This window comes from Leptinotarsa decemlineata, unplaced genomic scaffold (genome assembly GCF_025532065.1).
Source record: "Leptinotarsa decemlineata unplaced genomic scaffold, Ldec_3_MD MMD2_tig00026328_RagTag_RagTag, whole genome shotgun sequence".
Classification (NCBI taxonomy): domain Eukaryota; kingdom Metazoa; phylum Arthropoda; class Insecta; order Coleoptera; family Chrysomelidae; genus Leptinotarsa; species Leptinotarsa decemlineata.
In genome coordinates, this window is record NW_027412688.1 from 37,051,405 (window position 1) to 37,079,066 (window position 27,662).

Here is a 27,662-nt window from a genome sequence, read left to right on the forward strand (position 1 = left end):
TTTTCAGCTACCCGCTAGGTGGCATTATTTGTAATTAAATATTTGGAATTACCGCGTTGGTTCAAGAACCAACAAATTGTTAACAACAATTGGCGCTCCAGGGCGTCTTCATTGATTCCAGTGGCGCATTTGCTTTTTCAGCTGCAGGAAAACCCGAAAAAACCTGCAGCACCACATCATCTGAAGATCTTGATCTAACAATGTCCTCTCTCTTATAAAACAAAATGTAGGGTGTCTCCAGAGGCTTAATTAAATTCAAGACATCGCCAGAACACTTCGTGACACGACTATCGTCAAACTTAAACCAGTCCGTTTCGTCTTCAACCACGGCGTAATAATAACCAAATTCAACGCCAGAACCGTAGTGAACAATGACTGCAGGCATATTATAACAGTGGCTTGCTAGATTGAAGTGTTCATCTATTTCGAACCTTCGAAAAAGTTTGGTGCTTCCGTCAGAAGTTGAGTCTTATTTGAAGATCATCAGTGTTATTATTAGATTGACTGGTGCCTCAGCTATACTTGTTTCCTTATAACAGTCAGTTAGTTTGGCGCATGTTTGACAACACAGTCGATCATTACCTGTTAACAATTCCAATTTCAGATGATTTAACAATAAGCTTTGCACGGACTGGTTATTAGTCATATTAGGAAACGCTAGATGAAGTTCCAGAAATTCACATACGTTTTTGCTACCTCTTGAACATTTACTACAAAGTAAAAAAGTGAGGATTTTTCCAGCAAAATATTTACAAACACAAGACGAGATAGACTGTATGGAATCTTTCAATCCAGAGCGGTCCTGAGGACATGAATCTGCTACTGTTTTGCCCACGAAAAGTATTCAACAAGAACCCCAAGAATTCAGAACAATTCTCTTATTGACCTAACAGTTGGAGGGAAAGACGATACATTCTTACGAAACTGCAGCTGCATGAACAGATGTTTGAGTTTGGTGAAGAAGTAGGAAACATTCTCGTTCTCGTTCATCATTAAAACCTCGTTCTTGAAATTGTTCGTCATGGACAACTCTTGCAAAAAGCTATTCATGTGGCAAGTGTTTCCTAAATTATCTAATCCAATTTTCTTCCCAACATGTTTAGGACAACTCTCTACTGATTCGTAAGGAACAACATGTTTCACAGAATCTCCATAAGAACCATTTCTCAAGCTGCGATCGATCCTTCCAAGTGAAGAAGGGTTTCGTAGAGGGATTGATTCGGCCCTTGCTTCATGAAGCTATTCCACTGAAATGGAACCAGAACCACGAGGACTGCAACTCATATTTGGGGGACAAGAATGACTTAAGTCCATAAACTATGGAAACAGCGCTACCATGAATTATTTTTCAATAAGTAAAGGTTCATTTTTAGATAATTTTTACAAACTGGTGCCGTTTGGCACTCATCTCACATGTGCATCAAAATGTAAAATTTTGTAACAACAACACTGCCTCAAACGCAAGACTCGCCAAACAAAACAATCAAATCGATGTTCGTCGCCCCCACTCACTTTAACCTGCAAGAAGGGGTAATCATCGTTGGGAATGAATGTTATAAACATTGATTTAGTTAAGTGTCGCTTTTAGAATAAGTAGCTTCGTCGAGGACATCGCTGTTATCGGTTACGTAGTTAAGTGTCTGTTTTTCCCAGATCGGATTGTTTCTTCAACACTATAAAATAAAGGATATGAGCCTTCGAGTTCACAAGTGAGTTCATCAATTCACTTACTCTTGTTTGCTGGCAAGCAACTATACTATTAGTTTTATGATAGAGCATGATGTAACTATTTTTCATCTTCCATTATTCTCATTAGATCACTTATTCAACTTGCAGTTTAGTTTTCCTGTTCTGTGGAATTGAGTCATCCCAAAACGAATCTTGGTACATCTGAAATGAAAATATCGACCTGATGTATATAATCCCAATTTTAGGAGAACAGCACTCAAAAACAAATTTTGAAACGGTCTTTTAGCTATTGTATTGCAACCAACATCAACAATCAAACATCATTTATTTGAAAAACAGTAATAGTCTTTCTAACTACATCAATCCACTGTTTCTTCTCTTTGCTACTCTATTTTCATTTGTCTTCGATATTCTCCATAATTTTTTTGCTGTTGTATAATACTTCAGTTGAAAAAACCAGCTAACCTTTACTATACCCGCAATGAAGATTACAATTTTATATTTATATGAGCTCTGGTGAAAGAACATAGTAAGATTTCATCTTACTTCTGAACCAGCGGCCATTTATTTACCATGTATATCTATATACTTATATTTATGTATAATATTAAAAAACATTAATTTTTATTATACCTATTACCATTTGACAGAAATCCACTTTGTTAATTCCGTAACATATAAACAGTTCAATCCTTATTTCAGTATTCAAGGAACAACTGAGGATTCTTGACATAACCTCAAGGTTATACCCTCTTATGACCTGGGTTTTTACAAAATAAAATCGGGCACAGATGGTCCGGCGTGACCAGAATTACCGGGACAAACAACTCGTTTCTCATTAAGAAGAAGATTCAAAGTCGTAATGGCGGTTAATCTATAACCCTTCTGGTATTCAAACACTTCAAATTCAGAAATTCTTACACCTTTCTAAGGAGGAAAATGTATTCAATTAAAAGACGATCTGTAGTATTTAGACCTCTCCGAATAAGTACAATTTTGATGATTTAAGTGAGAGCAGTTCTGATGTACACCTCCAAACAGGGTTCCCAACTCAGAGGTTTCCCCCCAAATTTAGTGGGATGGGATTTTTTTAGGGGTGTTATATCTCTAGGGGTATTTTTGTGTTTTTATATAACTTCAAGTTTTTTATGGTTCTATTCACGCCACAACGGAATGGTTAGATCCTGCACAATATTAAAAAATATTGCTGGATAATATTATTCATTGATTGTTTCGAAATTATCATTTGTTTAATGCTATTTTATCATTTATTAATTATTTTTAATGCATTATTCATTATTCAGTGTAACTGAATAAGTGTAAAACATTTAAGGAGGTGGTTCCTCAACGAAAAAAACATAGGATCTTTAATATAAAGAAACTTCATTGGAGCATCCCTTGTTAAGATACAGCCCCTTAAAGGGGATACATAAAATTTGTATAACAATTTTTTTCACAAGCACTGAAAAAGTTACAATATTGAAATTAACCTGACGTATTGTACTACCAAAAAGACACTTAGCCAGTAATTTATTTGGTTTACCCCATGGTTGCAAGGGGTGGAAAACGCAACCCCTAAAATTTATTTCCAATGTAACTTTCTGTCTTATTATTTGTTTACCATTTAAAACATTATTTCCGATAACCTGTTTCATTCTAAACAAAAAATGTTTCCTGGGTTTTTTGCCCAAAATAAACCAGTTCGCAGCAAAAAAATTCTTTTACGAACAACTACAGAGATACATCGTCATAAATACGAACTGGATTTATTGTTATTTTGTAGTTAGTACCTGCATTTAACGATTGAAGGGTAATGAACAAAACTAATTTATCAATAACAAAACACACAACATGTAGAAATCATAATAAATGTTCAATTCAGACATTACGCATGCGTCTAGATGTTGGCGCATTGAGCCACGTATTCGTTCAAATATTCCTGGAGTCTCTCTGATTACCCTGCACTCATCGATGATGCGGTTTCATAAGTCCTCTACATCGCGAACAGGAGTACGATAAACCAAATGCTGTAAATGGCCCCAAATAGAGAAATCGAGAGAATTGAGATCCTGGGATCGAGCGGGCCAGTTCTGTTGTCCTCCTCGACCTATCCACTGGTTTGCATATGTTACAGTTAAATGCTGACGTACTACTTGACTAAAATGGGCGGGAGCCCCATCATGCATAGAAAACATATCCCTTCTGACGCCCAAAGGAACTTCCTCCAGCAGTACTGGATGCACTTCTCTTAAAAATTGAACTTATGCCTCAGCATTTAATCGAGGAGGTAGAAAATGAGGCCCAATTAAATCATCCCCAGTAACTCCGAGCCACACGTTAAGAGAAAACTGTTCTTAATGGTTAGTTTCGACAATAGCGTAAGGGTTTCCATCAGCCCATATGTGGTAATTATGAAAATTAATGATTTTGTCCCGAGAAAAACTACATTCGTCTGTGAATTCTACCGTCCTCAGAAAGTCACAATTTCTTCTAATCATTTCCAGTATCCAATTGCAAAATTCAAGACAGTTCGGATAGTCTCGCGGTAACAGTGCCTGTACTCGTTGCAGATGGTAAGGGTATAAGAGTTGTTCCTTTAAAATTTGAAATACCGTCATATGATCAACATTTAGCTGGAAAGCAATCTTTCTAGTACTGGTAGTAGGTTGTTCTTCAATCAAATTAAGTACTGCTTCCTCAAGCTGTGGTGTTCGTACTTCTCGATGGCGACCACAATCCTGCGTTCTTTTGTCGAATGAACCATATTCTCGTAATCGTTGATGAAGTCGAACAAATATTCTATGTGAAGTGATTTATTAAAGTAACAAATTAAGAACAGAACAACACACAATTAGTATTAATTCAATTTCGAAAATTCACAAACTGACAGCGTCATACCAATTTTGTCACTATCGCCACACTATCGCTAATAGCAACCTACTTCGTATTTTCGCATTTATGACGATGTATCTCTGTAATTCTTATATTATATTATTCTTTGTAAAATAAATACAACAATAAAAATTAATTGGCGCTCCGGGGCGACTTCATTGATTCCAGGGGCGCATTTGCTTTTTCAGCTGCAGGAAAACCCGGAAAAACCTGCAGCACCACATCATCTGAAGATCTTGATCTAACAATGTCCTCTCTCTCATAAAACAAAATGTAGGGTGTCTCCAGAGGCTCCAATAAATTGTAGTTGTTCCTAAAATAATTTTTTGCTGCAAACTGGTTTATTTCGAGAAAAAACCCAAGAGACTTTTTTTGTTTAGAATGAAACAGGCTATCGGAAATACATTTTTAAATGGTAAACAAATAATAAGACAAAAAATTGATAGATGTAGCCGTTACTACGTGGAAGGAGATCAAAATGAAAAGAGAAATGAAAATTTCTATGCAGTAACGTTAGTTACAATTTAAAGAGGTAAAAAACATAGAAATTTTCATTTCTCTTTTCAATAAGACAAAAAGTTACATTGGAAATAAATTTTAGGGGTTGCGTTTTCCACCCCTTACAACCATGGAGTAAACCAAATAAATTTCTGGCCAAGTAACTTTTTAGTAGTATAAAACGTCAGGGTAATTTCAATATTGTATTACACATTTTATGTACCCCCTTTAAGGGGCTGTATCTTAACAAGGGATATTCCAATGAATTTTCTTTTTATGAAAGATTCTATCTTTTTTTCGATGAGGAATCACCTCCTTGAATGTTTTACACTTATTCAGTTACACCCTATATATGTAAAAATATTTAATTATTTATTTGATAAATAATACAATTTTTTAGGGGGAATTCTTTGTCATTGTGGCGATTTTAGGGGGTTTTGATTGGGGCTTTAGGAAGATGAATTTTTGAGAGTTGGGAAAACTGCCTCTTAAGGAACTCGTGAGAATTTTTGACGCTATGAATGTTGCTTCAAAGTGCGTTTTCACTTCCATCTATTCATAATTAGATACCATTTCAATGCCACGTAGTAACTCAGTTAAAGATCCAAAATTTGTCTTTTTCCAACCACATTAGATCGAAAGTAAATTCGCAACTGTAGATCTTTTTTAAATATATCTGCTCTACTTACCCTTTATGTAGCTTACATAAGGTCAAAATTAGAATATATGGCTCTGTTCTATGGTCTCCATTCTACAATTGCCATAATACATCATTTGAAAAAAGTTCAACGTCGTTTCCTAAAATTCATTTACTTTAAATCTTATGATATCAATCCTGATAGAGGTATTCCATTTGAATTTTTCACAACATTAAATTCAGAAAGTCTCGTGTTATCCTAAAAACTTGCTGGAATAATTTTTCTACAAAAATTACTGCACAACACAACACAGGAGGTTGGTTTGCTTTTTTTTTATTATATTTTTTGTTCTTCATATTCTCAAATTGTTAAATTTGTAGTTATAAGTATATATTCAGTCAACTCTGTAAGTGGTTTTAAACTGTCGGGTAATAAACACTTTTCAACTTTTCAGCCCATCTCATATATTGTGTAGCAATTCTATGTGTGATATCTGATTCAATTCCATAATGAATCTTTGGAGTACAAACTGAATTGGAAGAAGTGTTTTTGTATAATTCGATGTTCATATAAAAGTAGTTGTTTCCAAAGTTTTCTTTATTTCGTGTATTTCAACAATTACATGTGAATTGTTGTTTTCTTCCTGTTTGAGTCTGAAAGTTACTCCTTTGCAATATACCCCTATCAATTTAAATAATAATAATAATTATTATTATGTACAATATTATTTTGAGTGCTGCTGAGATTTGAAGACAGATGTTGCAAATCATTTGTACTTACCTATTTGAAAATTAAAGTTGATAGTTGTGAAGATACTTTTGTTTTTTCAACAAAGGCTGCTAGTATTTATATTAATATTCAAACTTTCCTAATCGTATGTTCTCGGATTTTTCTCGGTCAGTTTTTCGAAGAGTCTCTCAAAGAAGCAAATAACACCGCAATATGATTTTTTTGAAAACCGACACATTCATGGAATCGGGAATAAGACAACCAACCGCAGAAAGTGAATGGATCATCGCATATGTCCCAATTCAGAGAAGATAATGATGAATGAACTGGGTTTTTTTTACTATATTTCCGCTGATATTACTGAAATGCTGATCATAAAATATACATCACTACATAATATAAAACAAAGTCGCTTCCCGCTGACTGACCTTCTATCGTATATTATCTATATTTGGAATAACGCAATCGAGAAACATGGAGAGTCAAGAGCTGTTGCGCTTGATATTTCTAAGACCTTTGACCTTGTATGACATGAGGGTTTGCTGGACAAACTTCGATGCTACAGCTTATCCGATCATTTTTGTGTATGGCTCTTCAGCTTCCTGAAAGAAGGTTTCCTGAGTGTGGCCGTCGACGGATATCTCTCTTATACTTTTACCATCAACACTGGTGTTTCCCAGGGATCCATATTGTCTCCAACTCTCTTTTTATTGTATACAGTGTGACCCATTTAAAATGGAACCACCCCTGTAGAATGTGCATTTTTCAATCAATCTCAATTTTTTTTTTATTGAAATATTAAGCATGAAAAATTGTATCTTGACACTAACTTTCACAATTTTAGTTTCATTTCCAAGGCACTCTATGGTTTTTTTTGTTTGTCAAAAACGGCAAAAGTTTATTAGGCAATTTTTGTTTTCAAATTTGACTACACCACTGGATTCGTAGTCGTTATAAATCAAAACTGTCAAATTTTCATTAAAAAATATTTGTTAACAACGAAGTTACAACAACTTCAATTTTGGAAACAAAGTATTTGTTTGTAATTTTTATTCAGATTATAGACATATTTGAGATCTGACAACACTGCCATCACCAAGTAGAACACCAGTGAATTTGTACAGTGAAAATCCGAAGTCAACAGCTCAATGCGTTCTACAGTTATAACTCCTGAAAATATGGTAATGTGAGAGATTTGTGGTACAAGCGTTTTGTAATAAAAATCTGACTACGCCACTGGATTTGTGGATAATATTCCCTTAAAATCATTCATTTGAGTGTAGGTTACGAGAAGTGTATTCTAGAATAACAGAAAATTAAAAATTCATTTTCAAGTTATGCAGTACTTAGTACATTCTTCCGCATAGCCGCTAAAATCAAATTGATTTAAAGCATGGAAATCATTTATTCAATAATAAAACAGAGAGCAGGGCAAAAATTGTTCCCTGTAAATTCTTCATAACTCAGCTAAAACAATCTTTTAGAGGAGATATCAATAATTTGAGGAAGCTGAACTCATTATGCAAAGGTTTTATAATAAATCAACAGTAGGCTGTGATTTTGACAGTTAATCATAAATAAAATAATAGTTGTTAGTTACGTGCATTTAATAATGGCTTTGCAATTATCACTAGAAGAAAGAATTGAAATTGTGAGAATTTCTGGGGACAATTATCATAGTGAAAGAGAAGCAGCTAGGATATTTAATCACAGACATCCAAATCGACTTCCCATTGACAGAAGCACCGTCAGTAACATTAAGAAAACATTTAAAGAAACCGGTGCAGTCAGCAAACATATTTTAAAAAATAATCACCGAAGAAGAAATTTAAACGAAGGTGCTGTTTTAGATTATTTTAGAAACCACCCAAACAGAAGTTTACGAGTCGCCAGTTTGGATTTAAACTTACCGAGAGAGACTATTCGACGATGTCTTAAACAAAACAAAATGAGAGCATTTAAACCTAAATTTCTTCACTCTTTAAAGGCAGGTGATGAAGTGAAACGTATGGAATTTTGTTTGTGGGCACAAGGCGAGTACCTGAATACAAGAAATTTTTTAAACTGCATAATGTTTAGTGATGAAGCTTCTTTCAGCACCAATGGGGTAGTTTCATCGCAAAATGCTCGGTATTGGGCTACGGAAAATCCGCACTGGATCATAAATTGTAAAAGTCAATATTCCGAAAAAGTTAACGTTTGGTGTGGTATAGTACAAAATAGAATAATAGGTCCATATTTTTTTGATGGAAACATAAACGGGCAACATTTTTTGGAATTTCTAAATAACCAATTATCGGACGAAATAGATGAAATGCCTCTTGCGGAACAAGTAAATTTATATTTTCAGCTCGACGGCTGTTCCGTGCACAATTCGAGGATTGTTAAAGAGTGGCTAAATAACCAGTTTCCAAATCATTGGATAGGACGAGGTAGTGACTTAATTGAATGGCCACCTAGATCGCCTGATCTAACAATATTAGACTTTTTTCTGTGGGGTATTCTGACACAAAAAGTATACAGAACAAGACCAACGAATCGAGCTGAACTCATGCAAAGGATACGACAAGCTTGTGCCGAAATTACAGTTCAACAAATAAGAAATAGTGTAAACAATATTCGGAAGAGATACGATAAATATATTGAACTTAATGGAGGTTTGGTAGAAGCCACAAAAATTTGAATGTTTAGTTTTAAATCAATGTTTATTTTAGTATCAGTTTTTTCTTAATGGCAATTAATTATTGAATAAATACTTTGAAACTTGTTTGTATACATTTTGTTTTCATCAGCTATAGAAGAAGGTAGAGTAAGTTCAGAATCTCATAAAATGTGATTTTCCAGGTGCGCTGTTACAAAAGTACTATTATTTATTATTGGGAAACTTCCAAAAAGCTTACGAGTATGACCATTAATACTTCAAGATTCTATCAAGATTTGGTAAAAGCGCAATTGGGAGATCCCATGACATGAGATTCTGAACTTGGTCTACTACTGCGTAACTTGAAAATGAACTTTTAATTTTGTGTTATTCAATTATTCAATTTTTATTTTAATAATAACTTCTCGTAACCTACACTCAAATGAATGATTTTAAGGGAATATTATCCACAAATCCAGTGGCGTAGTCAGATTTTTATTACAAAATGCTTGCACCACAAATCTCTCACATTACCATATTTTCAGGAGTTATAACTGTAGAACGCATTGAGCTGTTGACTTCGGATTTTCACTGTACAAATTCACTGGTGTTCTACTTGGTGATGACAGTGTTGTCAGATCTCAAATATGTCTATAATCTGAATAAAAATTACAAACAAATACTTTGTTTCCAAAATTGAAGTTGTTGTAACTTCGTTGTTAACAAATATTTTTTAATGAAAATTTGACAGTTTTGATTTATAACGACTACGAATCCAGTGGTGTAGTCAAATTTGAAAACAAAAATTGCCTAATAAACTTTTGCCGTTTTTGACAAACAAAAAAAACCATAGAGTGCCTTGGAAATGAAACTAAAATTGTGAAAGTTAGTGTCAAGATACAGTTTTTCATGCTTAATATTTCAATAAAAAAAAAATTGAGATTGATTGAAAAATGCACATTCTACAGGGGTGGTTCCATTTTAAATGGGTCACACTGTATCAACGACTTATTGGAAAATATCAAGAATCCAATACATTGCTTTGCTGACGACAGCACAATTGTCTCGTTATTCCATTTGAATTCCAGGACATCAGCTACGGAGGCACATCTTCACCGGCAGCAGGACGTTGCATATCTTAATGAGGATCTAGAGGTGATTTCGAATTGGGGTGGAAATAACCAGATTCAATTCAATGCCATGAAAACCCAGGAATCGGCTTTCTCCAAAAAGATAAATGTCTCTGAACCGGATATAAGAATGTTAGGACAGACAATTTCGCTTTCTGTTTCTATAATTTGTTGGGGATTAAAATGGACACCGATAGGGTTTGGCACAACCGAACCAGAAAACTGTACACACCTCAGCAACTTTTAATGCTTTATAAAGCTCAGATCAGACCTTCTTTGGAGTATTGTTCACATCAATCAATCAATTTATTTGCTTATTATAAATATAACAGATTTAGCATCGTCAAGGTAATACACATTAATACATACACAATACATACACATTAAAAAGGCAAAGCATTAAAACTTGCAGATGAAAAATTCACTTACGTCATAAGGACAGAGATCAACCAGCAGCCCTTTAATACTTTTTTTGAATTTAATCATATGTAATTTCCTCATATATGGTGGTAGATGGTTGAAGAGCCTTATCGCCATAGTAAAAAAGCTTTTATGAGTAATTGCCAGTCGATGTTGTGGAATAAGAAGATTGTGTCCATTTCTGGTCAAATATTCATGGTTGCGATTAACTTGAGGGGTGTTTGTTATTTTGTATCTTGATATAGACAAGACATTGAAATATATATAGAGCCGTAATGGTTAATATATTAAATTTTTCAAATAGAGATCTACAGCTGTCAGTTCTTTTTGTTCTTGTTCTTGCATTTGTCTATATCATGAAATCATCACCGACAAAGCTCCCAAATATTTATCCAACGAATTGTCATACCGTTCAGATGTTCAAAATATTAACATTCGTTACACGGGAAGAGATCAACGCCCTCTATACACCAAACATGACTCAACCTCTGACGGAAGCACCAAACTCTTACGAAGGTTCGAAATAGATGAACACTTCAATCAGCAGACCACTATTATAATATTCATGCAGTTTTTGTTCTCTGTGGTTCTGGTGTTGAATCTGGTCATTCTGTATCTGTAGAGTAGGGAAGGTGAGTGTAGACTCACAGTACTTAGGCCACATGTGACCCATTGTACATCCACCCGAGGAGTTGTCCTCCTAGGTCATCGTCCATCCTGTCCTTTCCAGGAAGGTGGACAGGTCACTACGAGACATCTCCTTTATATTGGCAGCATAAATACATGCAATAAGAAGCTGTCAGAGTAGTGTCAATATGTTTATTGAAAAATGGGAATAAATCAAAAGTAACACCTAGATCAGTGAGTGTGTCAGGACTCTCCAGAACTTGATTGTTTATGACGTAGTTGTGTAATGTCAAATTCGTTTTCAGTGAGTAAGACATTACATTACATTTGGATATGTTGAGAGATAGATTATTCTTCCGACACCATGTAGCAACACGATTAAAATTCAGAGCGGGACGTTCACAATCATTAGAACATTATATTGTGATTGAGTTTCAAGTCATCTGCGTATAAAAGAAAATTGACATCAATCTCAGCTCCGATATCATTAATGAAGATATTGAACACTAGGGGTCCTAGGTTTCATCCTTGTGGTACACCAGATGTGGCTACATATTCGACAGACTTGAGGCCATTTGGTTGGATGTACTGTGTACGGTTGTAAAAATACGATTTGAAGAGAGTAAACTCAAATATTCTCTTGTAATCGTATTTTTACAACCGTAACCCAAAAGTTGAAAGCTTGTTGACTGTGGTCAAGTCTGTCGAACGCTTTAGAAAAATCAGTATAGATGACATCAGTCTGAGACTGACAATCAATACCCTTCGCAATACATTGAGTGATTGTTACAAGATTGGTGATGGTTGATCCTCCTTTCGTGAAATTGTATTGATTGGGGCTAATAATGTTGCTAACAGTAGATTGTCTTCTCAAAAGCATCTCAAACACTTTACAAAAGTTGTATACGATAGAAATTGGTCTGTAATTTTTTATCTCACTTTTATCATATGCATTTTCCATAAAGATGGTACAGTTGATGTTTTCAGGCATATATTGATTAGAGTTGTTAGTGGTTCAACCTTTAATGATGAATGCTGGAATATGATCAGGTCCCGCAGTAGATTTAGGCTTTAATTTTTTTAGAGTATGATAAAAATCTTCAATACTAAAGTTTTTGATTACTAGGCTGGGAATATCACTACTGTTGTTATCATAATCCATCTGTTTCAGACAAATTTAGATCTACAGCCGCTGAATCGGGAAACTGACATGGAGAGTACATCTTTCGACCCAATTTTTTGGTACGAAACATCTCCCGATGTTGAGGTCAACAACAGTATTTACATGGCACCTTCATATCCTCCGGACATCGCCACCATCCAGGATTTTCTTCGTAGTCCTATCACAAGTGAGTCATTTTGGGATACTATTTTATGAGAATTCTGTCTATTTTTCATCACATCACAGCCCAGATTATAAATATGTAGGATTATAGACCTGGTTCAGAGATTGTTTCTGCAATGTTTCAGAATAATTGAGTCAATTTACATGAATTTGTGGGAAGATCGGACCATAATTGCAAATCTTGTCCGCCATTGTAGAGCCATTATTTTGTTTTTTCCCTTGGAAAAATTCCATAATGCATTGTCACTGAATATAAGTCAAATTAGCTTGGCAGTGAAGTGTCATAATTTGAAATACGGAACAGTTTTTTCCCGCAAGAGGGCGCCAAAATAGAATGATAGGTAGCGAAAATTGACATGGCCTAATTCCTTATCTAATTACCTTTTTAATAATATGTCACACTTACTACTATTACTATTACCTATTCAAATGGTTTGGGCGATAGTGACCGAGGAGAGAGGGGAAAGGTATGACAGTTGAGGTTATGATTGAAAGATGTCCCACTTGGATTACAAATCGACGTGTTTTTGCATTTTTCTCGGAAAACATGTGTTTTGAAGATATTCGATCTGTTTCGACTACCTTGGATTCTCCTGCACACTCTCACAAACAGCGGCGTTGTTTTCGACAGATCTTACGTTTCGTCGACGTACGGTTGTTGGTCAATCGTTCACTGAACCATTGAACTCAAGTTTATCCACCACATTGCGAATAGTCTTCCCGCAAGGACGATTATAGCGACCGTAAAACGAGCGAAGCGCGCGGTACGTTGCCCGAACAAAACACCCATTTCGATAAAACAATTTTGATATTTTCACGTGTTGTTGAATGCTGTATCCGTCCATGGTGGTTTGGCAAAACAGAATGAATGCATGACAACTAATTTGACAGAAGTAGCTTCAACAAGATGGCGTTATCAATTATTGTCAATAGTTTATTCTCAAAGCTTGGCCGGTATACTATTGCAACACCTCGTATATCAATTGCTGTACGGAAACCAGCGTGTATAAAGTAATTTTTGGCTCGGAAAGTGTGTATGACTGAGAATATTTAATTCCAAACAACAGTAAAATGTATGCAAATGAACACCATCTGATTAATCTCAATACATCAGTTGAAAATTTCTCTAGTACTTTTTGTTGACGATTTAGTGAAAAACGCAGAACGTAGTAAAAAGCGATACCATTAACTTGTGTCGGTGGCCTTGGTTTGGTTGGAATTCCAACGTAGTACCTATGTTGAGGATTGGCGTTTCGAAAACAGCAGGTAATTAATTATCTAAAGTGATTATTTTTGTAGACATTTCCATGCAACAACATAGAATCACTTTGTAAACGTGGCGTATTTTCTATGCGAAATCAATACATAGTATAAAACAACGTCCGCTTCCCGCTGTCTGTTCCTATGTATGCTTAGATCTCTAAAACTATGTAACGGATTTTGATGCGAGTTTTTTGGTAGATAGAATGATTTAAGAGGAAATTTTATAAGTATATAAAACGCATAATATAGTAGAGAAACACTGATAACTTTAGAGCTTTCTAATGTGATGTGAATAAACACATTTTTTGGGCTTACATTTGCAAACGCTAGCTGAATCCTACGAAATAGCCAAAATAATGTACTACGGTATTAATTGAATAGAACTGGTCTGGACTTGATGAAAATACATATCATAAAAGTAATTAATACAGTTTATTGCATATTATTGTATATTGTATATTATTGTATAGCTTTCTCAAGCAGTTTACTGCTTGAACCGTTTTTTATGATCAGAAGCTACATAATCAAAAAGCAAACTGAATTATGAGTTAAAAAAATGGTTCCTCACTACAAGTAGTAGAAAAAATTGTTAACTGTTAACTGTTTTTGAGCAAAATGAATTTATTTTTAAGAAACGATTTTTTTAAATCATTCTTTTTCTAAAGGATTTGTTTATAACTTTTTTTTTAAACAATAGCAGATGAGATTTTTTTTAAATAATTTTTATGTAGCTTCTGATCGTGAAAAACGGATCGATGGTAAATTGAAAAAAAAATCAATGGTTATTGAAGCTTTTCAAGTACCTAAATTGTTGATAACATATTGACGAATAACAATTTTTGTATTTTTTTTCTAATCTATTATGAGATCTTTCAAAACTAGCTAACAATTACCGCACTTGCAATGTTCCTGTTTAAGTAGAAAAAAACTATTGATTAACTAATGCATAATTTACTGGAAAATCACGATAAAAATGTTTGACCGCGGAATATTGTTCATTCATTTATCTAGTAGATGCCTGAATTTTTTCATTTCCTAATTTTGATATTCAATAAGTGTTTCGCTATACAGTAACTTCCTCAAGCATATATAAATGATAAATTACTCCTAAATTTTAACCAATCAGATAACTAGTTTTATACTAGATTTATCTACTTTAGAAAAAAAAATATGATCTTTAATTCACTAAAAATAGCAGCTTATCAAATTTGTGATTACTAAATATTAATTATTTTAGGGAGACCAAGTATATTTGAAAGTGGTTGATAATATTTTATGGTGAATTTTACTAGTTCAGACTTCCATTGTCTAATATGACTCCTATACCTATGATTCAAAATGTATGAGAAAACAAATAAAATTAAACTGAAAAGCTGAAATATTAATGAAATATAAGCAATAACATGTAAAATAAAAATACAATAAAGCAAATAAAATGGAATGGAAAGAAAAAATAAAAATAGGCAATAAATAAAAACAATGAAAACAAAAATAAAAAATTAATGAAAAATATGAAAAAATAAAAAGATTTCAAATCAAGTTATTTCACGACGTTTCGATTGTTAGTATCCTCAATCGTCTTCGGGTCATGGCCAAGTAGGATTCAGTGAAGGAGAGTAATTCTAATCAACATGATCGTTCATTAGATATTGGAATTTTTTAATTTATTAATTTTCGTGCTTTCTGAAAGGTCAAATTTTAATTTTTTATTTTCAGTCTAGTCGAAAAGTCTGTTTTTTGCGAAAAAAAGTATTTTTTACAAAAAAAATGCAATATAAACTAAAAACTAAAATAAAATGTACGGCCTCAGAAATTTGTTTATAACTCGAAAACGGTAAATGATAGGATCAATCGCACAAAAGATCCTTAAAGAGGAAGAAAGTTCCTAAAAAATGTTTCAACTTCCCAAAGTCAACGTCAATTATTAATAATTTTTAAACGACGTAAACTTTCATAATTAAAAAAAAAACTTTCCCGATTCTTGTTGTGGAAATGTTGAAGTTGCCTACTCGAATAACAAAAAACCCTCTGAGAATGGAAAACATTATCTGACGGACGAATTTGTTTTCTGGTTCTCAAGATCTTGTATTCATGTCAATGATAACAAATAATAGTAAAAAGTAATGCTTTACGTACCACTTCTCGCCATACTGTTGGTCACCTGTTTTGAGATTTTCGGTTCCATCACGAACGAGTTTCCAAGCTACATACATTGTATTTGATATTCAAAGCATAGATATAAGAGATATTTACATTCCTAATATACTGCTGTCTTTTTTTTTTCAGACAATGTGGGTAACTCCAACGAGGTAGATGATCCATTCAAGTTGAGTGATGTCAGTAAGTGCATCTCCATAATCTTCGCCAAACCAAAAACTAACGAACGTTTCTTTTTCCAGTTGATGTAATAGAGACAGACACCGTATTGACAGATCTCGACAATCCCATTTTCAACGGAGATCTATCTGAACCAGTTCCTTCTACAACCTTCGGGGAAGGACAAGGATTGGTTCTTCAACCCCGACCAGCGATACCTACAGTGCCGAATAACCTTGGGGCAGTCCCAAAGGGGGGAAAAGGGGTAAAACAGCTGCAAGATGATTTTGGTAGTGGGAACGGAGAAGGTATACTGATTCCGGAGCTTATGATGACGACTCCGGTTACCCATCAACCGAAAAGGTAAATATCAGTTATTATTATTATTATTGAAATATTCATGAGAATGAAGGTTATGTTATGTTTGAAGAAAACCAAATTCGGACTGGTAGCTCAATGTCGAATGGAACTTGTGCGAAATCAACAAAGGTCAGCATGGCTTTGAAAAAAATATTTCATTGAAACAGCTTCTCACCAATTTCTCAACAATATAATGCTACATGGGCTGAAAAGTATTGGGCCTAACACATAGGCGCTAGTCTTAATGCATTCACCGCATTTTCGGTTAATACTAACCTTCAAAAGATAGCTGTTGAAATTTCATGATATTCTATTCATAAGTTTTTGTGTTATTGCGCTAAGAGTGACACCACTTTAGTTATTTTCAAAACAATGGATCAAAAACAATTGCATGTTTTGATTTTACACTGCTTCTTGATGAGAAAAAATGCAGTTCAAGCGAAGCAATGGCTTGAAAAAAGTTATAAGAACTCCGCTCCATCAGAAACAGCAATCAAGCGTTGGTTTGCTGACTTCAAACGTGGTCGTAGGGACACTGATGTTGCAGAACGCAGTGAACGTCCAAATGATGCACTAACACCAAAAAACATGAAAAAAATCCACAAAATCGTTTTGAATAATCGGAATAATGGGCTGGACGACATACCAGCTGTTTTTCTACAAAAACTATACCTAAATCTGCTAGAGCATATCTTCACGAATTCATAAATGACTTATGGAGAGAACAGAAATTTCCTCACCAGGTTCTTTCGAGTTAGAGTCAATGGAGGACTATCGAATCTGAAAACCCAAGAAAATGGTACACCACAGGGCTCTATTATTAGCGTAACATTATTTCTTATAGCAATCAACCAGGTAATAGAACATGTCGAACTACCAGTGAAAGCACGACTTTACGCTGATGACCTACTTCTAATTATCAAAGGAAAGAATATTGAAACAGTGAGTTCAATACTCCAGCATCACCTAGAACAGCTAGAACTCTGGTCTAAATCAACAGGGCTCACTTTCTCGTCAGAAAAAAACAAGATTAATACTCTTTTCGAAAACACACATCAAGAACCGACCAACACTACAACTCTATGGCAAAAATCTGGAATTTGTTGACGAAATTAAATTTCTATAAATGATTTTTGATCAAAAATCAAACTGGAAATCACACATACACCATCTCATCAGAAAGTGCCAAGGAGGTTTGAATTTACTGAGGATGTTATCCAATACAACATGGGGTGCCGACACAACTACACTTATTCGACTCTACAGATCGCTCATTAGATCCAGAATCGATTATGGATCAATAGCGCTAGACGTTGTTCAAAGTACAGCACTTTGAATAGCATTAGGAGCTCATCGAACAAGCCCAAAATCGCACCATTGTGATAACTGAGGGGAAGTTTTTTGTTCAATTATTATTTATTTGTTGTTAAGTTCTAACAAAATAAAAATCGTTGTTCATACTTTAATGTTATTCATGTGTTTCTGATTGCCTATTTGTCTTTATTTGATTCTTTGATTTGCCGTATGTACTTATTTTGTACCAAAAATGGTCAAATGAATTATTATTATTGTTACCAACTGTTTCGTCTGCTACTGCGGCAAACATCTTCAGTCGTCATTGAGACATGCATCTTAATCCTTAATTGATGTCTGTATGATCCAGTTCACATTTTTCTTTTTACAGACAACAACCTCGCATACGAATCTTGGAGCAACCAGCTCCGAAAATTTTGAGGTTTCGGTACTTGTGTGAAAGCAGATCGGCGGGGTCCTTTCCAGGAATAAATAGCTCGCCTGACAATCCAACCTATCCCACCATCCAGATCGTTGGTTATAAAGGCAGGGCCATCGTCCAAGTTTCGTGCGTTACAAAAGATCCCCCTTACAGGTAGGTATGCGTTTTTACGATTATACAGGGTGTCCCAATGATGGGTAATTGCCTGATATTGGGTTGTTTCTGACGTTTGGCCGGTTTAAATGTCATGTATTTTTGTAACGTCCTTTCTCAATTAATGTTTTGTACTCTATACATTTATGCTGTTAATTTTTTCCAAATTTTGATTTTTTACCTCTTTTCGGCTTATTAATATGTGGTGTCGTGAAAAGATAATAATAATAATATGCTTCATTGCCCAAATGAAATTAGGTCTTATTGACAAAGCTGCAAATTTTCATCAGGCATCCTGAACATAGTATATACACTAAAATAGTCAAACACATATAAAATTGATTAAAGATAGCATACAATAAAAAAATACCAAAAAAGTTTCGAAGATTCAAATGCAGTTTACCATACTTTGTTTAATAAAAAATACAGTTGACAAAATAAATTAGAGAAAGCTGTCATCATAAAACTCTTCTAAACTATAATAGTGTCTACCAATTAATACATCTTTTACTGATTTTCGAAATACACAATTATCCTCTAAAATTTTAATATGGTCAGGTAAATTATTAAACATCTTAAGACCATTATAATATATAGAGTCTTTGACTAGAGTAGGGGCTCGTATGAGTAATCTTAGGTCGTTAGATTGACGAAGGGCATAATAATTGGAGGAACCACTAAATATCAATTTATGTTTGTTAATTAAACATACTGTTTCTAGAATAAAGATTCCCAAAACTGTCAAGATTTTATGTAATTTTCGGTCAAGTTTTCCATTCGTTTTCAAATTGAACCAAATCACTGCCAAAACAGCCCGAAAAATTGAAGATGCTAATGTTAATGAACACGGTGTTCGATGTTGATTCGCGAAATTTCGTTCCGGAGATTTTAATCTAGTAAAATGGCATATTTTCTCATCTTCCGCGGTCTAAAACAGTTAAATTCAGATTGTGGGAGATGTCAATATTAACATCAAATTTTGTCAAGTTTTGGTTCATCTCTTTGTTCTTTTAAAGAGCCCATCCTTTCAATCTTGTCTCAAAAGCGAACAACACCGACTACAAGAACGGTATCTGCAAGGTAAAGGTTGACACCAACGAAAACTACGGGGTAATACAGTTCAAAAACATGGGGGTCCAGTGCGTCAAAAGAAGAGGAATGTCTGCATCGTTGGAGATGAGGCAAGCAATGCGAGTGGATCCCTTCAAAAGTGAGTTAATCAACTCGTTTGTTCACAGAGTGATAAAGAAATTATTGTAGCTGTAGCCATTCAGTTGTTTGTAGAAAAATATATGAAAGGTTCATTGGAGCCGATATTGGACTTGTTTCATGCTATTGAAAATGATACTGTTTTGCTTATAGACTGATCGAGTTGGGGGTATATTATACATATCAAGCCTAATCGGCCCCAATACCTCTTTATATTTGCAGAAAAAATGAAAATTCGAGAAGCAAGAGTTTGAATTGGCCGGGTGTCTGTCTGTTGACCAATGAAATTGATCGTGTCTACAGTGGTGTTGCCAAGTGTCAAGTGTCAAACATTAGAAAGAGTACATTGTCTCATACATTCATGAGAGATAGCTGACTGGATGGCAATATGGCTAATATATAACGTTGAATTTCTTATTTTTGGTGGGTGACATGAATGTACAATTGATTTATTTTATAAGGTTCATGAGCCTTCGAGAATCATTTAAAAATAGAGCTCGTTAAATTATATTTTGAACCATGGTTTTCGAGTACATTTTATTTCATCTGGAGATTTTTTTCATGAATTTAAACGTTAACGGATTCATATACACTTCCATTATTAAAATTTCTGTGGTATCAACATGATAATATCTACTGCCGGAGATATTTCAAAAATAACGTTTTTACTACTTTGAATCACGAATGAATCAGAAACTGTTTATACGGTCCGTGAATTTTACAATTTGGCAATGTTCATTATTTGTATTTTTCCTATTATTCAATCGAACAAGAAGTGGGACTAGGCCCGTGACGTCATGGGCCTAGAAAATCCGATTTTTAATAATTAATTACGGAAAAACAACGCTATTTAGATAGCTGAAACAAAGTACACTATCTTAAAATTTGAAATTATTACCAAATGAACTGTAAACCAAAAATCATGAAACAAGCCCTTTCTTACGATAAAACAATTGAAAATCCATTATTATCTGTCAAATTAGTTGTCATTTATTCAGTCCGGTTTGCCAGTTCGCCATAGACGAATATAGTTTTTTTTTTTGGGAAAGAAAGTTTTTGGCTTTCTACTAGTCCATCTTGATAGAAAAAATGTGGGAATCTTCCAAAGAAAGGAAGGAAGTAATCAATTTGAAAATAAATAACTCTATACATGAATGTGTAGATCATGCAAAGAAGCAACTTTCAAACACATCGATGTCTACCAGTGAGGATAACAGTGTTCCATGTAAGTGCAATTTGTTACCATTCATTTGAAGGAGAACTCCTGTGAATGATATCTGATTTTATTCCATAACGAATGTTTGGAATACAAACTGAGTAGAGAAAAGTATCTTCTGTATAATTCAGTGTTCATATAAAAGTATTTGTTTCGAAAGATTTTTTTTCTTTCATGTAATCCAATGTTTATTTGAAAGTAGCTGTACACGACGGTGATTGCCTCTTCATTTGCCAAACATCTTTGTCCTCCTAGCGCAATTTTTAGATGAGGAAATAGAAAGAAGTCGCTTGGGGCTAGATCTGGTGGGTAAGGCGGATGGTCAAACAGTTGAAACCGTAATTCGCGAATTTTTGTCATGGCAAGCGCTGAGGTGTAAGACGGTGTCTTGGTGAAACATGATTTTCTTTTTCCAAATGTAGCCGTTTTTATACAAGTTCTGCCCTAAGCAGAAGTTTCATATATAGTAATTTTTCGACGCCAAAACTCGGATTTATTGCGCCAACATAGCGTTGGAAATGTTCATTCGAATTCGGCGGTCGTCTAGCACTATTTGGTGAACTTTTGCGATATTTTCGTCGGCAGTTACAGTTTTTGGCAGTCCTGAACGTATCATCGTTTCCCAAGCTCTCACAGCGACATTTAAATTCAGCTGCCCAAAATTTTACTGTGGTAAATGATGGTGCAGAGTCCCCATGCACAGAATACAACTCATCCTTGATTTTTGGAGTCGTATTGCCTCTCAAAAACAAATATTCAAGGACAGATCCATACTCGATTTTGTCCATTTTCATAAAAATACATCAACTCAGTCAAATGACTGTTACATAACAACTGCGCGTTCAAAATGGCTGAAACTTTAGTGAGTAACTGCCAATAGGTGAACAACGAAATTCACTAGCTTTTATTTACGTGTGCTGCCATCTTTATGTTGAGGTCGGAAACTACCGTCTTATATATCTCTCCTCGATACAGTCGTCAATTTCAACGTATAAGAACAACTGGTATGAAGTAAGATACTATTGAATGAGGTATCAGAAAATCTAGATCACATCACAGCACACATCAAATGATGACTTTTCCCAGCGAATTTTGTGATACCTTGGTGGAAATCTCTAGTTTCTTTGAAAATTAAATGGAATCCGTGTAACTATCTGATGATGTAGCTTTCTTTCCATATGTGAAATAATTGTTTGTGGTTTATATTGCATCACGAACGAACATACAAAAAATCAAGTCATTTCTCTTCATATTAGTTTCAATGAAACAACCCAATGGTTTGTATTTTTCAGCTGGATTCGCTCACAAAAACGACTCTTCAGCTGTCGATCTGGTCTCAGTGAGATTGTGTTTTCAAGCGTTCCTCGAAGGCGACACTCCCGGAAGATTTGACGTTCCTTTGAAGCCTGTTATCAGTGATCCCATATACGACAAAAAAAGAGCGTGCGATCTCAAAATAGTTAAACTGTCAGATTGCGTCAGTTCTGTTGCGGGTGGAAGAAAAGAAATTATTTTGCTGTGCGAAAAGGTGAGTCAACTGTTGATCATCGTGCTAAAAAATTTCCCTATATTCAATTGTTTTTTATTCGTAATCGTCAGTTGATCAGTTTTTTCATAATGGAGAAAAAAATGTTCCTTAAATCTATAATTGTTTTTTTCTAATAAACACTCGTGTTCATACCAATTAATGATTTCAAAGGACTGAAAATTCTCAATATCATTTTGACCAGAGTATCATTATTACAAACAAAACAAATCAACGTATTCCAAAAACACTTTATTGTGAGATTTTCACTAAATTGTTTTACAAAAACGCAACACGTGTTTCGCCATACAATGGCTTCATCTGGCGTGTCTTTCAACTCTTAACGATAACAAATCAATGTTATTTTTATTAAAAAATTACCTTTTTCTACGGATGCTATACAATGTGCCACTCCTCTCATCGCTTTCAAACATTCAAAACGAAAGATTTCTCACGCAGTGAGAAATATCCGCCATTACAGTGAAAAGTCATTTCTCACTGTTATCAAGATAACTCAGTCAGTCATGAAATGTTACATGTAAGATTGATATGACACGTTCTCTATGTTGACAACGCTACGCCGACGATTCGCGTGCGATATCCAAGTAGCCCGTTGTCGGCGTTTCCATAACAACAAAACACAAGCACTGCATAATTATTGCTGTCAGCTTACTCAGCATAGCTCATTCGAAACATAATTCTGTTTAAATAATTAATTTCAATCATTATAGATTACCTATAGCTGATTTTTTCAACTTGGCGAACCTAACCTGAAATTCCTTCTTCTCACACTAAGCTATTACCCTGATCCTTTCAGGTAGTGAAGGAAGATATCCAGGTGTGGTTCCATGAGAAGAACAGCGACTGGGAAGCTCAGGCAGACGTTCAACCTTCACAGGTCCACAAGTCGTTCGCCATTAGTTTCAAAACTCCGAAATATAGAACTGTGAATATCACAGAACCTGTAAAAGTCTTGATTCAACTTCGAAGACCTTCGGATGGCTCGACGAGCGAATCATTGCCCTTCCAATTTTGGCCGGATCAATTTCTAGAACCAGGTAAGTGTGGAGATCCTTGCAAGAACTGACTGAAACAATTATTGGTCAACCCCCGCGGTTTGACCAATAATTGACTACACTGAATAATCGAACTTAACTTTATTTCACTTTAAAAACAACAAACACTTCAACTAAAACTTCAACTATTATTTGATTGTCTATCGCCTTACTAGATCACTTTGCGTACCGCACTGTAACGTCCATTTGGCTGTGTCGATATGCTCGCAGCTAGCGTTTAAATTAATCGAATGCCGTATAATTTGGCGGGAGTTCTGTCGAAGTCGGTAGTATTATTCTCGCTGCTTCTCTAGTGGCGGGGAATCATTGTATATTCGCGCTTCCTTAGTTACGTCACGTTTGGTTTATGGTTACCAGTGGCGGCTGGCGTTATTTTCTTTCGGACATGATTTGCAACAATATTCACTGGTATAGGCGTCATGAGGTCTACTTAGAAATGAACGTTATGTAATGATTTCCCTAGTTCGATAAATCAATCAATCCATTTTATATTTCAGAACCATTGAAGCGCAAAAATAACAAAATAGCAAAAATGGAGGAGCTGAGGATATTGCAACAAAATGCAAGTAAGTGTTCTTTAACTATCAACGTATGGAATTATAACTAGGTATAAATTACATAAGACTTCACCTCATCTTTTCCGAATAAATCCAACGATTTTGTTATTTTTTTAAACGATTTCATTATTTTTTTATTTGATAATAAAAGTAAGAATTTGAATTGGCCGCGTGTCTGTTGAACAATAAAATTGATCGTGTCCAGAGCGGAGTTGCCAAGTGTATTGGTTTTTAATGTCCTCCAATCACAGATCTGATGATCTAATTTGACAGACGCCATCTTTGTTGTTTACTCTGTGTGAAAACAACTGTTACAATTATCCAATTTAAGAACTTTTTTTTTTGGTAAAAGGTATAAAAATAAAAGAGATCTACTAAATATACCACCCACCGCTTCAATTTCTCATTCTTCATTTCAGTACCAAATTATTGCAAATTATTCAAAATTCATCGATCACTTCAAAATCGACTCTTGGTAAGTTGTTGGAGTTAGCTTTAACAAAACTAGGCTCAACATTCATTTTGAAATTATTTTAACAAAAATAAGAAATTATGTGTAGAAACCATTAACATTAGAAAGAGCACATTGTCGCATTCACTACAGAAGGCGCTGGCTGACAATGTGGCTAATATACCAGTACCGTTGAATTTCTTATTTTTGGTGGGTGGCATGAATGCATAATCGATTTATTTTATTAGGGTTCATGAACATTCGAAAACCATTTGAAAATACAGCTCGTTAAATTCTATTCAGAATCATATTTAGATATAACTTGTACTATATCAGTTTTCAAGGGCAAATATTATTGTCCATTTTTATGCCTAATTCGTGGATTCGAACGATCTTATTATTGTATATTCATTTGTTTACTGGCTTCATTTTTCATTAATTGAAACGTTAACTGAAACAAAGTGCACTATAAACCAAAAATTATGTTTTTTATCTTTCTTAGTGCGTAACTAAAGTCTATTTAATAATTTTTGACGAAACTTCAAAAATTACATTTTCAATTATAAATTTGCAGGTGGAGGAATGTTTCCGAAGAGTTTTTTCGACACCAATGGTATGAAACCGGAACAAATACAAATAGGTATGCAACAAATGCAACTTTTAGTTGCATACAAACTCTAACCGTTCCTATTCGTCTGTATTTCTAGGTCCACCTTCCATACCAAAGCAATTTTCTGGGAGTCCTGATGAAGAAAGAAGTTCAACATATACTCCAAACATCATATTGGACTTGGATCCTTCCACTTCATGTTCAAATCGAGTCCTCACTCCAAATATCATCACTTCTCAAAGTGAGGTAAGGAGTAGATTTCTATGTGGAGATTTCGTAAGAAGCGAGTTGTCAAATTCAATAAAATGCAATAAAAATGAAACGATTTGCTCGCTTAGTCGTTGGAAGGTCTCCAAAGATGAATGTTCTGTGACATTTACAGTTTTATATTTGGGAGTTTTGAAACTGATTGCCAATGCTTTATGGACCTGCCAAGATTGAACATCTGCTTTTGCTCCCCAGTCGTTGTTCTCTTCATGGACCACACCTGGATATGTTGTGTTATTACCTGTAAGGATCAGGGCAATAGCCTCAGTGCGGGAAAAAACATTTTAGGTTAGGTTCGCCAAAATAAAAAAAGGGCTGATACTAACAGCAATAGACATGTTCTTGAAGTCAACAGACCATTTCTGATGGATTTCTTCAACGAATAGAAACGACCTAACGTTTCGAGTGGACCACTAAGGAAATCCATTGGATCATCGGTGAATTTAGGAAATCGTCTAAGGTGTTGGCATTGCCTTTTCAATTGCTTTCCATTCTCATTTTTTAGGATGATCTCTACTAGCCAACAGCTAAAGTTGAATGTAACTAATTTGCGTTTCAAAACCATTTATTCAATACGTCTATATGGGCGACATAATTAGGGTAAAAAATATATCTTGGGTACCGCGAGGATCAGTACTGGGACCTGTTATATTTCTTATATATTTCAATTCTTTGGTTACAGTTAATTCATTTCGTGAATAATACAAATGATTGCTGATGACACCACTTCAATTTACAATAGAAATAGTGTACAAGAAACCAAAATTAATATTTCAAAACACCTTGATCAAATATTATGGCTTCAGTGCCATTCAGTGTCACTAAATTTTCAGAAATCTTCATTTATATCAGAAAGGTCTATTTCAGCTGAAGTAAAAGACTCAATTGAATTCCATAATGGAAATATTGAATACTCTCCTAGTGACAAATTTATTAGTCTCATTCTAGATGGAAACTTACCACGAAAACAACATATTGAAACAATAAAAAATAGGTCCGACAATTGGAATTTTATTCAAAATAGGCAATTTTGTACCACGTTTTTCATTAGTTTATTAAAAAAATCAATATCCAATATCAATAATGGTAACAAATTCCTTATTCAAAAATAAGCTCAAACATTCAAATCTGACTTTCAAACTTTCTGCTCCAATCTATGTGATGACCATATTCACATAAAAATGGATATTTATGTTTAGATCCTTCAATTGTTGGCAATACTGACATTTGACTTATTATATTATTAAGAAGAAGACATGTTAAATTTTTGAATTTTGCCGCGATCAAGTGAAACTCGAAAAAAAAACAGACAATAAATGTGTATGATCAATAAAATATTCATTATGACATAGATTCCGAACATTTTGGGTTTCTACCTTCCCATGAATAAAAACAAAGAACTTCTTTGCTTTATAATATATGCCAGTGTTGCCAAACATACAACGCCCAAAATATATGCAATCATTTTTATGTAAATACAGTCAATTGGTATCTGATTTTCATGAAAATTCTACCCACTTCTCTATTTCGAAAGACGCTGGAATAACTGTGACCTAACCTTGTTTTTTTCTCCAGATGTGGTATCAGCCCATATCTCCACCATCAGCTCAGCCGTCCACATCCTCCAATCAGCAATGGAACATTCCTAAAACAGAGATCCTCATCACTCAAAGAACCGCAGACTTTAAAAGCAGCTCTAGGAGAAAGGAAGAGAATGCTCTGGACCGCAGAAACATGAGGAGGTTGAATACTTTGCCAAATATCAACCTGATATTCCCGAACATGAACATCATTAGTAATCAATTTAATGAATCTCAGTTCGAGTCAAACAGGAAATAATTTGCTTTCCTAGCCCCCTCTGTTCAGGGTCTTGGGTAAATGCATTTTTCAGCATATGAAAGAGCTTTGGATTGTTGCAGTGGACGTTTTTTGTTATTTATTTGGACGATTTGAATCGAGAAGTAGACGAGTTCTTAAAATCACCGACGCCAACTACCAAATTTTCTGTTGAATAAAAGACTTTGCCTAGAAGTGCAAGCTTAACATGTTGTGAACCTTAACAGAAATGTTACGTATGGATTACTGCTGTGATTGATTTTTGATGGTGATATTTTTAAAAGTTGTTGATATCGAGAGCAAATTCTCGCTGTTGTTTCATATTGAATTTTTGTAGAGACTTTTTATAAATTGATATCCTTTAGTTTACTAGTTTTTCATTTTCTCCCTGATTCTTAGTTGATAAAAAATATATTTTAATACCCGGATATTGAAAAAAAAAAGATATTTCTTGAATCTGAATATTGAAATTCAAACAC

General features: G+C 34.5%; 1 protein-coding gene across 3 annotated transcripts; it reads left to right on the forward strand.

The window, feature by feature from the left end:
• The first annotated feature begins 1,557 nt into the window (after positions 1 to 1,557).
• LOC111516171 (dorsal-related immunity factor Dif) lies at positions 1,558 to 27,547 on the forward strand. Of its 3 annotated transcripts, XM_074181958.1 has the most exons (12): positions 1,558 to 1,709; positions 12,436 to 12,613; positions 16,159 to 16,212; positions 16,272 to 16,551; positions 18,233 to 18,436; positions 19,453 to 19,646; positions 22,154 to 22,389; positions 23,204 to 23,444; positions 23,960 to 24,028; positions 25,045 to 25,110; positions 25,178 to 25,326; positions 26,923 to 27,547. In XM_074181958.1, exons 2-12 carry the CDS (start codon positions 12,475 to 12,477, stop codon positions 27,184 to 27,186), a joined length of 1,896 nt encoding a protein of 631 aa, XP_074038059.1. In that variant the 5' UTR covers positions 1,558 to 1,709; positions 12,436 to 12,474; the 3' UTR covers positions 27,187 to 27,547. The 3 variants fall into 3 exon arrangements, with proteins under 3 accessions (XP_074038059.1, XP_074038061.1, XP_074038060.1); XM_074181960.1 differs by lacking the exon at positions 18,233 to 18,436; XM_074181959.1 differs by lacking the exons at positions 1,558 to 1,709; positions 12,436 to 12,613 and adding an exon at positions 13,594 to 13,875.
• Positions 27,548 to 27,662: the final 115 nt, after the last annotated feature.

Coding starts and splice junctions, on each gene's coding strand:
- LOC111516171 (XM_074181958.1), top strand. CDS start 12,475: ATGGAGAGTACATCTTTCGACCCAATTTTTTGGTACGAAACATCTCCC. Junction 23,445..23,959: donor GGATCAATTTCTAGAACCAG/GTAAGTGTGGAG, acceptor TTTATATTTCAG/AACCATTGAAGCGCAAAAAT. Junction 25,111..25,177: donor ACCGGAACAAATACAAATAG/GTATGCAACAAA, acceptor CTGTATTTCTAG/GTCCACCTTCCATACCAAAG.